Genomic DNA, 17,220 nt, shown 5'->3' with positions numbered 1-17,220 from the left:
AAATGCCCATGAACCTAGAGGGTATTATGTGACATGAAATAAGTCAAGCAAAGTAAGAAAAACACTGTTATCACATATATATGGAATCTAAAAAGTATAACCAACAAATGAATATAACAGACTCATAGATACAGAGAACAAACTAGTGGTTATTGGTAAGGAAGGAGAAGAGGGGAGGAGCAACTGGGGTAGGTAATTAAGATGTAACAAAGTACTATGAACAAAACAAATAAGCTACAAGGATATATTGCATAGTACAGGGAATACAGCCAATATTTTAAAATAACTTTAAATACAATAGCCACAAAAATATTAAGTCACTATAATGTACACGTGAAACTAATACAATATTGTGTATTAACTAAAATTTCAATTTAAAAAACTTTTTTCTTTAAAAAAAATCCTATAATACAAACAAAAACCACTTGAACTCCAAATTATTTAAAATATAACATGACACTCTGAATCAGATGGTAACAACCCCTGATGTGTCTGCTAAACTCTGAACAGCACAACCAGGGCAAATCAGAAACCCAGTTGTAAAGAAGGTCAAGTTTTATATCTGGTGCCTTCCTACATTCTCCAATAACATTAAACTTTATATATTCTTGCTTTTCCCTGTGTGATCTCAGTTTAAAAAAACAATGGCTGCTAATTAGGATAATTTCTTAAGGATGTGCGTATTTCAAAAGCAGCTCCTGAACGCAGAAAAGTTTTTGCTACAACCATAGTGGTACGGGTTTATTCTTTGGCCAGGGCCATGGTGGAGAGGTCTGACAGAACGTGGTCCACTGGAGGAGGGAATGGCAAACCACTTCAGTATTCTTGCCTTGAGAACCCCATGAACAGTATGAAAAGGCAAAATGATAGGATACTGAAAAAGGAACTCCCCAGGTCAGTACGTGCCCAATATGCTACTGGAGATCAGTGGAGAAATAACTCCAGAAAGAATGAAGGGATGAAGCCAAAGCAAAAACAATACCCAGTTGTGGATGTGACTGGTGATAGAAGCAAGGTCCGATGCTATAAAGAGCAATATTGCATAGGAACCCGGAATGTTAGGTCCATGAATCAAGGCAAATTGGAAGTGGTCAACAGGAGATGGCAAGAGTGAATGTCGACATTCTAGGAATCAGCGAACTAAAATGGACAGGAATGGGTGAATTTAAATCAGATGACCATTATATATACTACTGTGGGCAGGAATCCCTTGGAAGAAATGGAGTAGCGATCATGGTCAACAAAAGAGTCTGAAATGCAGTACTTGGATGCAATCTCAAAAATGACAGAAAGATTTCTGTTCGTTTCCAAGGCAAACCATTCAATATCATGGTAATCCAAGTCTATGTCCCAACCAGTAATGCTGAAGCAGCTGAAGTTGAATGGTTCTATGAAGACCTAACAAGACCTTTTAGAACTAACACCCAAAAAAGATGTCCTTGTCATTATAGGGGACTGGAATGCAAAAGTAGGAAGTCAAGAAACACCTTTAATAACAGGCAAATTTGGCCTTGGAGTAGGGAATGGAGCAGGGCAAAGGCTAACAGAGTTTTGCCAAGAGAACGCACTGGTCATAGCAAACACCCTCTTCCAACAACACAAGAGAAGACTCTACACATGGACATCACCAGATGGTCAACACGGAAATCAGATTGATTATATTCTTTTCAGACAAAGATGGAGAAGCTCTATACAGTCAGCAAAAACAAGACCGGGAGCTGACTATGGCTCATTCATGAACTCCTTATTGCCAAATTCAGACTTAAATTGAAGAAAGTAGGCAAAACCACTAGACCATTCAGGTATGATCTAAATCAAATCCCTTATGACTATACAGTGGAAGTGAGAAATAGATTTAAGGGACTAGATCTGATAGATAGAGTGCCTGATAAACTATGGACGGAGGTTCGTGACATTGTACAGGAGACAAGGATCAAGACCATCCCCATGGAAAAGAAATCTTGCAAAAAGGCAAGATGGTTGTCTGAGGAGGCCTTACAAATAGCTGTGAAAAGAAGAGAAGTGAAAAGCAAAGGAGAAAAGGAAAGATATTCCCATTTGAATGCAGAGTTCCAAAGAACAGCAAGGAGAGATAAGAAAGTCTTCCTCAGCGATCAATCCAAAGAAATAGAGGAAAACAACAGAATGGGAAAGACTAGAGATCTCTTCAAGAAAATTAGAGATACCAAGGGAACATTTCATGCAAAGATGTGTTCGATAAATTACAGAAATGGTATGGACCTAACAGAAGCAGAAGATATTAAGAAGAGGTGGCAAGAATATACAGAACTATACAAAAAGATCTTCATAGTCTTTTATGACCCAGATAATCACGATGGTGTGATCACTCACCTAGAGCCAGACATCCTGGAATGTGAAGTCAGGTGGGTCTTAGAAAGCATCACTATGAACAAAGCTAGTGGAAGTGATGGAATTCCAGCTGAGCTCTTTCAAATCCTCAAAGATGATGCTGTGAAGGTGCTGCACTCAATATGCCAGCAAATTTGGAAAACTCAGCAGTGGCCACAGGACTGGAAAAGGTCAGTTTTCATTCCAATCCCAAAGAAAGGCAATGCCAAAGAATGCTCAAACTACCGCACAATTGCACTCATATCACATGCTAGCAAAGTAATGCTCAAAATTCTCCAAGCCAGGCTTCAGCAGTATGTGAACCATGAACTTCCAGATGTTCAAGGTGGTTTTAGAAAAGGCAGAGGAACCAGAGATCAAATTGCCAACATCCGCTGGATCGTCAAAAAAGCAAGAGAGTTCCAGAAAAACATCTATTTCTGCTTTATTGACTATGCCAAAGCCTTTGACTGTGTGGATCACAACAAACTGTGGAAAATTCTCAAAGAGATGGGAATACCAGACCACCTGACCTGCCTCTTGAGAAACCTATATGCAGGTCAGGAAGCAACAGTTAGAACTGGACATGGAACAACAGACTGGTTCCTAATAGGAAAAGGAGTACGTCAAGGCTGTATATTGTCACCCTGCTTGTTTAACTTATATGCAGAGTACATCATGAGAAATGCTGGGCTGGAAGAAGCACAAGCTGGAATCAAGATTGCCGGGAGAAATACCAATAACCTCAGATATGCAGATGACACCACCCTTATGGCAGAAAGCGAAGAAGAACTAAAAAGCCCCTTGGTGAAAGTGAAAGAGGAGAGTGAAAAAGTTGGCTTAAAGCTCAACATTCAGAAAACTAAGATCATGGCATCTGGTCCCATCACTTCATGGCAAATAGATGGGGAAACAGTGGAAACAGTGGCAGACTTTATTTTTTTGGGCTCCAAAATCATTGCAGATGGTGATTGCAGCCATGAAATTAAAAGACGCTTACTCCTTGGAAGGAAAGTTATGACCAACCTAGACAGCTTATTAAAAAGCAGAGACACTACACTGCCAACAGAGGTCTGTCTAGTCAAGGCTATGGTTTTTCCAGTGGTCATGTATGGATGTGAGAGTTGGACTGTGAAGAAAGCTGAGTGCTGAAGAATTGATGCTTTTGAACTGTGGTGTTGAAGACTCTTGAGAGTCCCTTGGACTGCAAGGAGATCCAACCAGTCCATCCTAAAGGAGATTAGTCCTGGGTGTTCATTGGTAGGACTGATGCTGAAGCTGAAACTCCAATCCTTTGGCCACCTCATGCGAAGAGTTGACTCACTGGAAAAGACCCTGATGCTGGGAGGGATTGGGGGCAGGAGGAGAAGGGGATGACAGAGGATGAGATGGCTGGATGGCATCACCGACTTGATGGACATGAGTTTGGGTAAACTCCGGGAGTTGGTGATGGACAGGGAGGCCTGGTGTGCTGCAATTCATGGGGTTGCAAAGAGTCAGACACGACTGAGCAACTGAACTGAACTGAACTGAGTGGGTGGTGATTACCTACAAGGTCTATACTCTTTTTTTCGCAAGGCCTCTACTCTTCTCAGGAACCTGGGTTGTAACTGACAGAAGAAAGCTTATATTATGAGGGAGGAGAAGACAGAAAGAAGCTAACGCACTGGGAAAAGTTAGGGGTTTAAAAAAAAAAACCTGACAAAGAAGTTGATAAAACAAGTTGAAAAGAGAGCATGAGATACGTGAGTTAGTAATTTTGGAATAAAATTTGAAGTAAATAATATGACAAAGGGAAGTGTCTGGTTTGGAGTAGAGAGTGATGCTGGAAATGCCATAGCCATGATACTAAAATGTTAGGTTGTAAATGGGTGATGTGTGTGGATACAGGATGATGGCAGGAACTGCTTTATATATAAAGACAAAGGATGGGCTACAGATAAAAATAGTCAAGCATATTTCTAGCGATCCTTACAAACAAAAGAAAATGATTTACAAGTTTTAAGTATGGTTCATCATCTACTTCAAAAATCCTTAAAGTCAACACTAATTTCAAATAGCTAAAGTATTTGAGACTCCTAAAAAAAGTGAAGAAATCTTTATTCCACTAAGAATTGTTATTCATTTGCCTTGCAAAGCTAACCCAGTCAAGTCCCAAATCAAAATTTTTATTACAGAGTATTTGAAAAAAAAAAGAAGAAGAAAGTTTATCTTACTCAACAGCCTATTGACTGAGCTGCCCAGAGCCTAGCATTTATACTGACTGTCTTAACTGAACCAAGTTAAACTAAAGCAATAAGAGAAAGCATCAGGAATAGGAACTGGGTGACAGTCGAAAGTACCTGCTTATTCTATTGCATTAGTCTTCTCTTTGCCTCTTCTCTTGTGAAGGATTGCTAGTACCTAATCTAGGCCTAAAAAGCAGTAATTTGGAAGACTTTCATTTGCAGAACAGATTATAATTAAAAAATTGCTATGAACTTTCTTCCTAGCCCATAACACTAGACGAAGTATTTTTAAGTACTCGTGGATAATTTTCAGAAAGTTTTGAAAATAGATAGAAATGTTCAACGTTCTTGAAAACACAGAAGCAAATTAATGTTAATTGTCTACCTGTAGAGATCAGATTCCAAAAGTGTCAGCTGACGTGCAATTTCTATTGGATGAAGTGTCATGAGATCAAATGTTTCAAACTGTCCTGGTCTGCTGATATGCCATTCAATTGGTGGAGGTGGACTTTCAAAGGTAATATTATGGCTTATACCATTTGCCTGAGCTTGTTTTTTCCTCTTGATGATCTTAGCAATTGACTCTACCCATTTCTTCATAGCTTTCCCTAGAAAAAGAACACAAACAAAAAAAGCCCTATACTTGACAAACATTAACTACAAATATTCATATAATTTGTAACTTTCATCTACTTTCAACAATTATCAACTCACGGCCACTGTTTTACCTAGTATCACTCATGTCCTCCCTCTATTCCTTATATTATTTCAAAGCAAATCGAAGGTACAATATAATTTCATTCATATTTAAGTATGTACCTGAAAGTTAAGACTTTAAAAAAAACACAATACCATTATCACATATAAACATGACAATATCTTCTTAATATCATCAAATATTTAGTTAGTAATCACATTTCCCTGATTGTCTCACGGAACCAACTGTTTTCCTACAGTTGGTTTGTAGGAAATAGGATCCAAACAAGATGTACACATTGCACTGAGTCAGTATGTCTCAAGACTCCATTAATCAACAGGTTCCTCTCTTATCTCTCATTTCTTCGGACAATTTATTTGTTGAAATTCAATCACTTGTGGTGTTTCCCAAGTCTAAATTTTGCCAATTCAATCTCTGTGGTATCATCAGCCCTATTTCTCTGTCTCTGTATTTTCTGTAAATCAACATATACAGACTGATCTGGTCCAGGACAAACTTTAAACATGAATACTTACAAGAATATTTCTGACAGGAGGCATAAAATGTCTTTTTATGATGTTACTGTGAGTTTGAGAAATGGTAATATTCTAATTTGTCATTCCTTCTTCACTTATTAGTTGCAATGCTTCTACAAAACCTTTCCCTCTTATGACCCAGCGATTACCACTTCTAGGCATATACCCTGAGGAAACCAAAACTGAAAAAGACACATGCACCCCAATGTTCACTGCAGCACTCTACAACAGCTAGACATGAAAGCAACCTAGATGTCTGTCAACAGATGACTGGATAAAGAAGCTGCGGTACATATGTTCAATGGAATACTACTCAGCCATAAAAAGGAACACATCTGAGTCAGTTCTAATGAGATGGAGGAACCTAGAGCCTATTATACAGAGTGAAGTAAGTCAGAAAGAGAAAAATAAATATTGTGCATTAACACACATATATGGAATCTATAGAGAGAGTCATGATGACCCTATTCGCAGGGCAGCAATGGAGACACAGAGACAGACTTATGGACAAGGGCAGCAGGGGAGCGGGAGGAGAGGGTGAGATGGATGGAGAGAGCCGCATAGAAGCATTACACTAACACAGGTAAAACAGGTAGCTGATGAAACTCTGCTGTATGACTCACACACAGCACACTGTGTGTGAACTCACACGGGGGCTCTGCGGTAACCTAGCGGGCTGGGATGGGGAGGGAGACGGGAAGGCTAAAGAGCGAGGGGACATATGTACACCGATGGTTAATTAATGTTGATGCATGACAGAGACCAAGCCAATATCATAAAGCAATCATCAATCAATTAAAAACAAATAAATATAATTATAAAAAAAATCTTCAAAAAAAAACTTTCCCTCATCAACTACTGAGTTATCTTGAGGAATAACTTGTATTGAAAAGGCCTTTAAACAAAACCATTTAACTGTTTTATTCTAATACGTGTATTTTAGAAGCTTCTTATAGCAAATAAAATCTAGTGCCTTCATTAAGAACATTAAATTAAAAATCAACTTAGTACTATAAAGCACACATGATAAAAATGTGTTTTAAACATCTCAAAATTGAAACAAAGGAATCACATTCTCTATTTTAAGTAAAAGTCACCTTAAAGAACAAGTAGGAGATGAAAGAAGCTATATTTAATTTACAATATTCCAATATTTTTAATTAATGCCTTATACTATCAGGGAAAACATGAATTTTCTGGATTGAACAGCATACATCTGATATGTTGCATATTTTGATACATACATTTGTTTGATGTTCACTGCCTAGAGTTTCATTTTATGGACTGTGCTCTGCAACTTCAGGTAGGAAACCCCTATCTTTCAGGTGCCAAAAATATACCAAAAACTTCTCCAGGGGAAACAGATATTATTTAAGAAGCTGTTAGGGCTTCCCTCATAGCTCAGTCAGTAAAGAATATATGCCTGCAATGCCGGAAACCTGGGTTCGATTCCTCGGTCAGGAAGATTCCCCTGGAGAAGGAAATGGCAACCAACTCTAGTATTCTTGCCTGGAGAATCCCATAGATAGAGGAGTCTGGCAGGCTACAGTCCATGGGGTTGCAAGAGTTGGACACGACTCAGCTACTAAACCTCCAATACCAAGAAGCTGTTAACCATTCAAAACTGAAGAATAAGATAAAGGAAAATAAACAGGTAAAATTACACAAATATTTAATTAGCTAAAGGAGTGGCAGCCATGAGATGAGATAAAGTTTTAAATTTACTAAAGAGGATTTTTGACTTCTTTAAGAAAAAAGATTTTCCTAAAAAACTTTAACACTTCAGGTGGTTCTAAACATATGTGAGAGCCTTAAAGTCTATAAAAACTATTCCAAATCTTACTTCTACTTTTTTAAAATGAAAAATAGTTTTGCTTCTTAAATTGAAAGTCACATAAATTAAAAAAAAAAAAAAACCTAATGTGCAACAGAAGAGTCAATCAAATCTTTAAATAATATACCTCTTACACTTGAAATGAAGGATTCTAGTCTTTCAAGCAGCTCCAAGTCTCTTTCAAAGTCATAAAAATGGTGTTCAACCCAGTGCCGAAACACATTTAAGATCCTGACACAATGAAAAGAAACACATTTTAGTAAAACCCAAGCATTCAATTATACTTCTTTCACTTCTCTAATGCCATGGTGACACTTTTATACACTAGAGCCAATATAAAACCCAAGAGTCTCTAATTTTATAAGCATGGAAAAGTACTTTTTCTTTTTTCATATATGTAGAAAATTCATTTTCAACAAAAGCTACTTTTAAGTTCTTCAATTGTAAAAGGGTTTCTTTGAAAGATCTAAAATTTGAAAACCAACTAAGATTTAGTGTATTTGGTTCTAAATGTAAGTGCTATCATCAAATTACCTGTATTTACAGGTAGGCTCACACTCTTTTATTTCAAAAGACAAAGTACTTCTGACAGAGCTATTTTGTTTTACGCTGCTGCAGCTTAGTCGCTTCAGTAGTGCCCAACTCTGTGCAGCCGTATGGACTGCAGCGTGCCAGGCTCCTCTGTCCATGGGATTCTCTAGACAAGAGTACTGGAGTGGGTTGCCACGCTCTCCTCCAGGATATCTTCCCAACCCAGGGATCGAACCCAAGTCTCTTACATCTACCTGTACTGGCAAGCGGGTTCTTGACCACTAAGCGCCACCTGGGAAGCCCATTTGGTTTTAAAGTACCTCAAAAATAATTACTTATACCTTGCAAATAAAGATGTAAACAATCGACACAAACATAACATTCCATTCTCCATCACAAAGATACAGTTAGTATATATTAATTTCATTAGCATTTTTCCTTCATTATTTCAATGAATGATTATTTTTAGGTTATCTTCCCACCTATACCCTCCACAACCACCCAGTAACTGTCAGGCAAGTTTTTTCCCCAGACTAAGAAAATACTCTAAATTTCTAATGCTATTTGTAATAAAACAACCTTAAGTGCCTGGTTAGCTCAGTGGCTTAAGGCATCCTCTTCTTACACAAAGAATGACATACTAAAAGTTTTGGCTAAGAGACATATAGTTGGAAGCATCATCATTCCTCTAAAACTGCATTTATTTGTGGCAATCATCCTTGAACATTTAATAATTTATTATTTAATATAATAAGTTATTATATGTTATTTAATATATATTATATATGTTATTTAAATAAGTTATTTATATAAGTTATTCAATATAATAATTAACATTTAATATACTTAGTTTTAAAATTTCAGTTTACTGGTTAACATTAATCAAGGAACCTTAACATTTACAGGATAAATATTAATCATATATAACTAATAAGATAACTCAGTTTTCCCATGGAAAAGGTTAAAGTTTTGATTTTCACTTGCACTATAAATAGGCCTAATCAAAGGAGCTTTCAATTTTCAATGCTCACTGAACACTGAAAGAAACAAACAAGCACTGGCTTAGGCAGTCAGATATGAGTTTGAACCCTGTCCTGTCACTCCTTTTATACGACCTATCTCAAATTACTTTATTCTGTTAACTTTCAATTTTCTCTTAAATAAAGTGAAAATAGAAACTGTGAGGATGAAATAAAAAAGATAAAGCACTTAGGCACACAGAGTAACATAACAACTGGCAGATGCTATTACTGAATACATTTTTAGAAATTGCTACATAGATAACCAACAAGGACCAACTGTATAGCACTGGGAACTATGCTCATTATCTTGTAATAACCTATAAAGGAAAACAATGTAAAAAAGATAAAAAGTACATATAAAACTGAATCACTCAGCTGTGTACCTGAAACTAACACAAGATTATAAATCAACTATACTTCAATAATTTTTTTTAAAGTCATAAAAAAACAATTACTGAAATGACACTGTTTAGATAAGTAACATATATCGATATATCTTGTGGAAAAAGAGTGGGGAAGAACTAGAACTTTCATAAATATTATAAACAGAAGAAAGTCCAGGATTACTAAATGATCCCACTGAGACAAAAACGAAATCAAAAGGGTAGAGAGGGCTGACAGCAGGCAAAATTCATATAAAATTAAAATATTTTTACTTATTAGGTACCCTAGCCTGTAAGCCATAACATATTGCCTGCAAGAGATATCTGATGCATATAACATAGTATATTTTAATAATTAAATTTCTTCAAGGAATTAAGAATAGCTTCACATAGAAAGAACTTGAAAGTTTAACTGCTATGCAATTAATAATAATAACCTCCATCTGAATTAAGAGGTAAAAATTTTTGTGCTAACTATATACTGAAAATTGAATGACACATAAAAAATACAATATTCAGGCCAAACCTAAGTTGTACTGGTTGGACGTATTCCTTGCGAAACCTTTTAAGGTCTGTACTGATGGGCTGCTCGCCTTTTTCTAATGCCAGTTTATCTGCTTCAGTAGGTTCTGGCTCTGGAATTTCAAATCTAAGAAGAAAAGCAAAATGAGAGAAAATTTTTTGTTGTTCATACAGAAATGAGGATTTCAAATATAGCAGGAAAGATACTTTAACTAATAAGCAAACTTCTTTCCTACCATTTATGTGAAAAGTGAAACTACTGATAAAAAGTACTACATACTACAAACATCTGTCCTTTAGCTATATAGTACTGAATACTTATATTCTTATTTTTATCAAAAGTTTAATAACTAGCACTGACCAACGTAGAAAAGGTCAATGGAAAAGATCCAAGAAGACAATCAATAAAGAGTACGACCTCTTTAAAAACATAACAGAGATACCTTATCTAATCCTCTGTCTTTAATATTTATTTTATTAAAATAAAAGTAATGTAAGTTTCCTTAAATAAATGAATATAAATCCAAAAGGAAGTCCCACACTGAATTTTATTTATTTATTTTTTTTTTTGAATTTTAAATAGTATTTAAAAAACATAACTAAGTGGATAAAAAAGAATCAAAGTTAAAAAAAAAAAAACCTTCCCCAACCATAGGAAATGTCGCTAAAACATAATAATGGGGCTTCCCCGGTGGCTCAGTCGGTGGTGGATCAGCCTGCAATGCAGGAGGCGGGGGTTCGATCCCTGGGTCAGGAAGACCCTCTGGAGAAGCGAATGGCAGCCCACTCCAGTGTTCCTGCCTGGAGAATCCCATGGACAGAGGAGCCTGGTGGACTACAGTCCGTGGGGTCACAAAGAGTCGAACACAACTGAGTGACTAACACTTTCACATACATAATAATAATATATATATATAAAATATATACGAATTCCTTATTTTGAACATGGAAAGGCAACCAAGTAAATCTTCATAGCACATTATACTGACTCAGTCTGGTATAGTTAGCTTCATAGAACAACATAATGATAAAGGTCCAGATAAAAATCTGATAAAGTTTTAAAATATAAAACAAAATTATGTTGAAGCCCAAATACTACAGTTTAACCTATAAAGCATTTAAAGTACCACTAACATACTCAGTAAAAAAGAAAAAGTCAATTCAAAACTTAATTTTTAAAAATTATTCAATAAAGGAAATCTTAATTTTTTAGGTCTAATAATGATATTGTGATTATGCTTTTAATAAGAATACTTATCTTTTAGAAATACTAATGGAAATAATTACAAATATGTTGCCAAGGATTTACTTCAAAATAATCCTGGGACTAGGGTGTTCAAATCAGCAGGAAAACAGATGAAATACAAGGATATAATTATTGAAGTTGGATGATTGATAAATGGGATTTATTAACAGAATATATTTTCTCTTGCAGATATTTTGAAATTTTTCACAATAAAAAGTTTGTTTTAAAAGTAAAACGCTTCTTTCAAGTATTATTTTATTGCATAGAAAAATTTCATTAAAATTCATATTTTTAATCCTATAAAAATGAGTCTTTCTGATTACCACTACAAATTTTGCTAGGATCTGAAAAGATCTGTTATAAACAGGGATTTCAGTAAGTATGCTACTTGAAGAGAATAAAAATGCTGTAAATTTAATGTTGAATAAATTATGTTCAAAAACTACCTGAGTACATACTAGGTACCTAGCACTTTGCAAGGTAAAAAAGTTAACTTTTAAAAAAATGTAAAAATAAGTGAAATAAATATTTTTCTTACCGTTCAATCAGTAAGCTTAATAACTCCTGTGGTTTACAAAATGAACGATATGTAGTAAGAAAAGTACGAACAAAATTGGGATCTGAAAAGGCAGAGCACAGAACAGGTTGCATATTCAATTTACTTAGTTTAATTAATTCAAAGTAGCATATTTTGGAGGCCTTTCTTCCTTTTTCTTTTTTTTCTGGTTCTTCCCACTGTTGCTTTTCCTGCCAATTGTGGTATCTCTTGATAAAGGATTGCTTCTTGATAAAGGGATGTTTTAAAATTCAAGATTCATGAATATAAAATTTTGATGAATACTTATTAATGAAGTTAACACTATATAGACATTTAATTAGGTATTTATTCCTATTGATTCTGCAGTATTCCTTTTAAACTTTAGAGGCAGGCCATTTTCTTCCTAGGCCCTAAGTGCTTCTGAACAATCTTGAAAAGGTTTTGGATCCTCTGCCCTATATAACCACTTGTACAGAGCTTCACATACCTGCGTACATATGATATGTTAGCCTTTCAATTAATTTCACCACAGTTCCTCCTTTAATAATGGGGATTCCACTTCTACTCTGCAAGTTGTCTTCAAAAACAATGTTTTCCTCAGAGTCTTTTACCACAAAACGATACACTTCAGGACTTGGTAATCTCAATGGTTGTTCATTTTCTTCCTTCAATAATACTGAATCTAGCATTCGATCAAGAGTACTACGGTACTGAAGGGAAATAAGTGCTGCCATCCAATTATTTTTCTCTTCAGCAGACTTAGCAGCATATATTATGCTGTTTTCATCTTTGGATACTAATTCAAAAGCATGTTTGCACTCGCAAGTATCTTCTTTATCACATATTTGTATTTTCCTCATGACAAATTTTTCTTTTAATCTGTATTCTGCACTACTGCATCCTGGAAGGCGTGACTGGCTGTGATTGGGTTTGCAGCTAATCATTAAGCCATCAAAGAGAAAAATATGCCGCTCATGTTTAGCACCAATTCTTGTCAATGGGCCTTCCATAATAAATTCATTACAACACTGTCCAATATCTTTGCCTTCCCATCCATCTATGTTTTTCTGAATTTCATTCATTTTTTTAATAGCCAGGTGCTTGCTTCTTAATTGACGATTATAAAAAGGGCAAACAGGATCCCTAAAAAACAACAAAAAACAAGAAAAATTTAGCTTACTCAATGGCTAAGCAACCTTAATTGCCTGAAGTATAAACTACTTTAAATCAAGTGACAAAAACATTAAAAAACTAAACACTAAATTTTGCACACAGTATTTGCTTTCTCCTAACTTTGCCATTAAATAATATATGCTTCAATTTCATTATTTGGAAAGAGAAATACTTGAGACTTGACATGATTCCTGAGGTCCTAAGAATTAAAATGAAAATAATACTAAATTTTTTATATGAATGATATAAAAGTTATTAAATATATCTTTTAAAAATTTTATTAAATATATCTTAACAATGTGGCAACACCAATTTTAAAAGGCTAAAGGGCAAAAGAAAAATGTAAAACAAAAATATAACTTTCAAGAATGCAGCTATCACTGTAAGTAACACTTTAGAAAACCAGATATCAGATATAAGTGAAATACTGCATAAGCATTCATATTTTCAACAGTGTGGAATTACCCAGGTCGGCGTCTAGGTGAATACTGCTTGTAAATTCGGTCCATACTACCTTGGAGATTCATGAGAGCAGTAATAGCTTGGTTCAAACATTCTCTGTCTTCATACTCTTCACTACATGTTTTCAATTGCTAAGAAAAACCAAACAGAAAAATTAAACCTGCATTGTTCAATTCTTTCCCTTTCTCATACTTAGAGGAAGCAGCAACAAATATTATGAACTCTTAAAAGAATTTAAATATACTTAATAAAAACAACTATAATTTATATAATTAAATATACCTCCTGATCCTTCAAACCAGCCCTCTTTCTACATATGCAAATACAATACAGATATAAAGTACTATAACCATTGTAATGATAAAAAAACAAAAAATAAACTTCCAGGTATTTCCAGAAAATGTCTTGAAAAAGACAAGGCTTACATGAGGCTTACAATTACTTTTATTTGTAACTATGAATAGAGAAAAGATAAACACATACTATTTCACATTCTCTAATGATTAAATTCTTAACTTTTAGGGATTTCTAAGAGCTTGCATGTTTTTGTTACAAAATAAAATCAAGTATGCTAACTTTAGCAATTCAATCTTTCATAAACTTTTCTACAAACAGCATCACACAAAGATTCAACTGACATTTTTTACAACATAAAATTCAACCATTCTGGTAAACATCAAGAATCCATGAAAATTAATATCCTATCTTATTAATCCTTAGAAGTGACATTTATAATAACAAATTATATTATCAATCTTAACAACTCTGGCTTTATTTCATTTCAGCGAAAACTTCTCTTATAACTCAGTCTCAAAATGGAAAAAAATTCACCTTATAATAAATAATTCAGACTGGATGATGCTTCAATGCTTTGTTTGATAGAAGAACTCCCAGAGGAGCATTATACAGAGATTATGTAGATACAAATACATATTTATATGAGAATATGGAAAAATTAAAATCGCTTCAGAAAATTTTTAAAAGTTTAAGTCTATTTCATGATCTTAAACTACCTAACCAGAAATTTTGTGATAAATTTTCCTCATACTCCAAGAACAATCTGAAAACCATTCAGCAATGGCTCCTCTTCCTCAGCAAGGAACTAAATGGATGTTGTTTAAGTACTAGGTCCATTACCTTTCACATATACGTCTAGAAATTATTCTCTATATGGAGCACAGACCCATTAGATATTTTTCAAGATACATATAGAAGTCTTGCTATTAAAGATTTGCAATATAAATAATTTAAGTGACTACCGTCATCTCTAGATTTAAGAAATAAATTGAAAAGATGAAGGGAAAAAGAGTTTAAAAAAACCACAGGTTTAAAAAGTGATTAGCGCTCAATCACTTTGACTTCTAAAGGTGAACATTACTACCAAATCACTTCATTTTGCTGTATGAAAGCTTCTTACGAAAAGATTCTTTTCAGCTCCACTCTAAATTATTTCCCTAATATAGACACTGATGATACAAAATGCTTCATTACAGATTTTTTATTCTTACTGCTTCTGTTGATCCAAATTATCACTAATAATGAGGTTCTACCAAAATGAGAACTGCTTTTCAATTTAGGTGTATGAGGATACTAAACTTCTATTGTAAATTTCATCTTAAGGTTGCTCAAACTCTTCCAAGTGGCCTTATCATTTCTACATATTCATGAATAATTTCAGGCTATCAAAGAGAAATAAAACTTCAGGATATTTAAAGCATAGGATTTCCCAGTGATATAAGTATACAAAACAATGGCTTTCTTTGGCATAAACACAGTCCAACAATTTGCTAAAATAAATAAACATTTCTTGAATTTCGGCGGTAAGATTCAATAAACATCAGATTAATTAAAACCCAAGCTAATTCTCTATAGATATTTGAGACAATGTATTCTTACCATGATGTAGAAATCACCATACTGAATTACCCTGCATGTAAGTCATGCTGTTTCACATTGACAGTGCTTTCTACATATCTGTCTTTGCTTCTCTTATCCACCTGGTGACTTCAGCCTCTATGATACAGTTCAAATGCCTCCTCCTTAGGAAGCTCTTTCCTTTTTCCTCCCCCTTGAATTTTTTCTTTGAAATAATATCAGATTTGTAGAAAAGTTATGAAAATAATGTAAGCAACTCTTGTTACTCAGAGTCACAGGCTTTTAACTTACAAGAATCTATCTGCATATGCCAGAGACCTGGGTTCAATCCCTGGGTGGGGAAGATCCCCTGGAGGAGATCATGGCAACCCACGCCAGTATTCTTGCCTGGAGAATCCCACGGACAGAGGAACCTGGCGGGCTACAGTCCATAGGGTCACAAAGAGTGGAACATGACTGAGCAACTGACACTGCCGCCACCACCGCAAAGGCTACACCGTCCTGTGTGAGTGTGGGCGCTGGCCCCTGACTATCTGAGAGCAGTCTGTGACCAATTCTCTCAGCTCCTTGATGAGGAAGGTGCTGTGCTTGGTCGCTCAGTCGCGTCTGACTCCTTGTGACCCCAGGGACTGTAGCCCGCCAGGCTCCTCTGTCTTTGGGGATTCTCCAGGCAAGAATACTGGAGTGAGTAGCCATGCCCTCCTCCAGGCGATCTTCCCAACCCAGGGATCAAACCCAGGTCTCCCGCCATGGCTAAATGGCTCTGAGACTGTTTCTGGAACATCAGGGAAACTCAAATACATCACAAACTATTCTCAAATAGTGTCATTCCCCTTATTCCTCTGATATTTCAGCAGTGTGTCTTGGAACAAGAATTCTTTTACAGTATAGTGATCAACTTTAGGAAACTTTCGCTTAATGTCCCAATCCTGTTCTTAGGGCAATCCCACCCACCCCCACCCCACTCCAATACAGGATCCAATCAGTATGTACTTAGTTGTCATGTTTCTATATCTCTTTTTAATCTGTAATAGTCCCTCAGCATTTGTCTTTTATGGCTCCCTCAATTTAATAACACCAACATACCAGAACAAGAGGATAAATTCCAGCATACCCAACACTCATATACATCTTTTTCTAACTTTCCTAGACAGAGTTGGTAACTCCTGCCTCACTATCCCATAGAATTACTTCTATTAGGTACTTATTATATTGTAACTATTGGTCTGACATGTCTCTTCTTTACTAAAATATGAGCTCTTTAGCTTGGGGATATATTTTACTCATTTTTAGTATAGTACCCACAAATGGTAGGTACCCAAGAAGGTAATGAGAATGAGTGACTGTTGTATAAATACTTAGAATTTTGTTAAGTGTTTAGACAAATAACAACAATGAACATTTATTAAGCTCTTGATAAAAAGCATTCTGTGCAAGCTTTTTTATGCATTAGCTTATTTAATGCTTGTTACAACTCTGTAAGATAGGTACTATCATTATATACACGTCACAGATGAAGAAACTGAGGCACCCAAGATGAATGGCCGAGTCTATATTCAAACCAAGGAACTCAGATTCCAGGGCCCATCCTTTTTGCATGTCTCTCTCCAACGACACCAAACACAATTATGCAAAAAACTTAACTATGCCAAACTCTGGTGAATGAATCGAAGGGGATTCCCCTTTATCTTAAAAATAAACTAGATAATAACACAGTTTAAGAAATAAAATGAAGTGTGCTTTGGGAAAGAGGTCAAAGAGAATAAAAGTGAAAGTCAAAGAAAGTGAAGTCACTCAGTCGTGTTGGACTCTTTGCGACTCCAT

General features: G+C 35.3%; 1 protein-coding gene across 2 annotated transcripts in view; it reads right to left on the bottom strand.

The window, feature by feature from the left end:
- SOS2 (SOS Ras/Rho guanine nucleotide exchange factor 2) overlaps positions 1-17,220 on the bottom strand; it is a 96,712-nt gene that overhangs the window by 24,317 nt on the left and 55,175 nt on the right. For both annotated transcript variants that reach the window (XM_043919059.1, XM_043919060.1), the window contains 6 exons: positions 13,525-13,652; positions 12,374-13,029; positions 11,887-11,968; positions 10,107-10,229; positions 7,772-7,875; positions 4,963-5,185 (listed from right to left, as the gene is read on the bottom strand). In XM_043919059.1, coding sequence (XP_043774994.1) covers positions 4,963-5,185; positions 7,772-7,875; positions 10,107-10,229; positions 11,887-11,968; positions 12,374-13,029; positions 13,525-13,652 — 1,316 coding nt within the window. The remainder of the gene's footprint in view (positions 1-4,962; positions 5,186-7,771; positions 7,876-10,106; positions 10,230-11,886; positions 11,969-12,373; positions 13,030-13,524; positions 13,653-17,220) is intronic.

Source organism: Cervus elaphus, chromosome 12, assembly GCF_910594005.1.
Source record: "Cervus elaphus chromosome 12, mCerEla1.1, whole genome shotgun sequence".
Lineage (NCBI taxonomy): Eukaryota > Metazoa > Chordata > Mammalia > Artiodactyla > Cervidae > Cervus > Cervus elaphus.
Note: the sequence above shows the minus strand (reverse complement) of the source record. Positions and strands in the feature narration are given on the sequence as shown.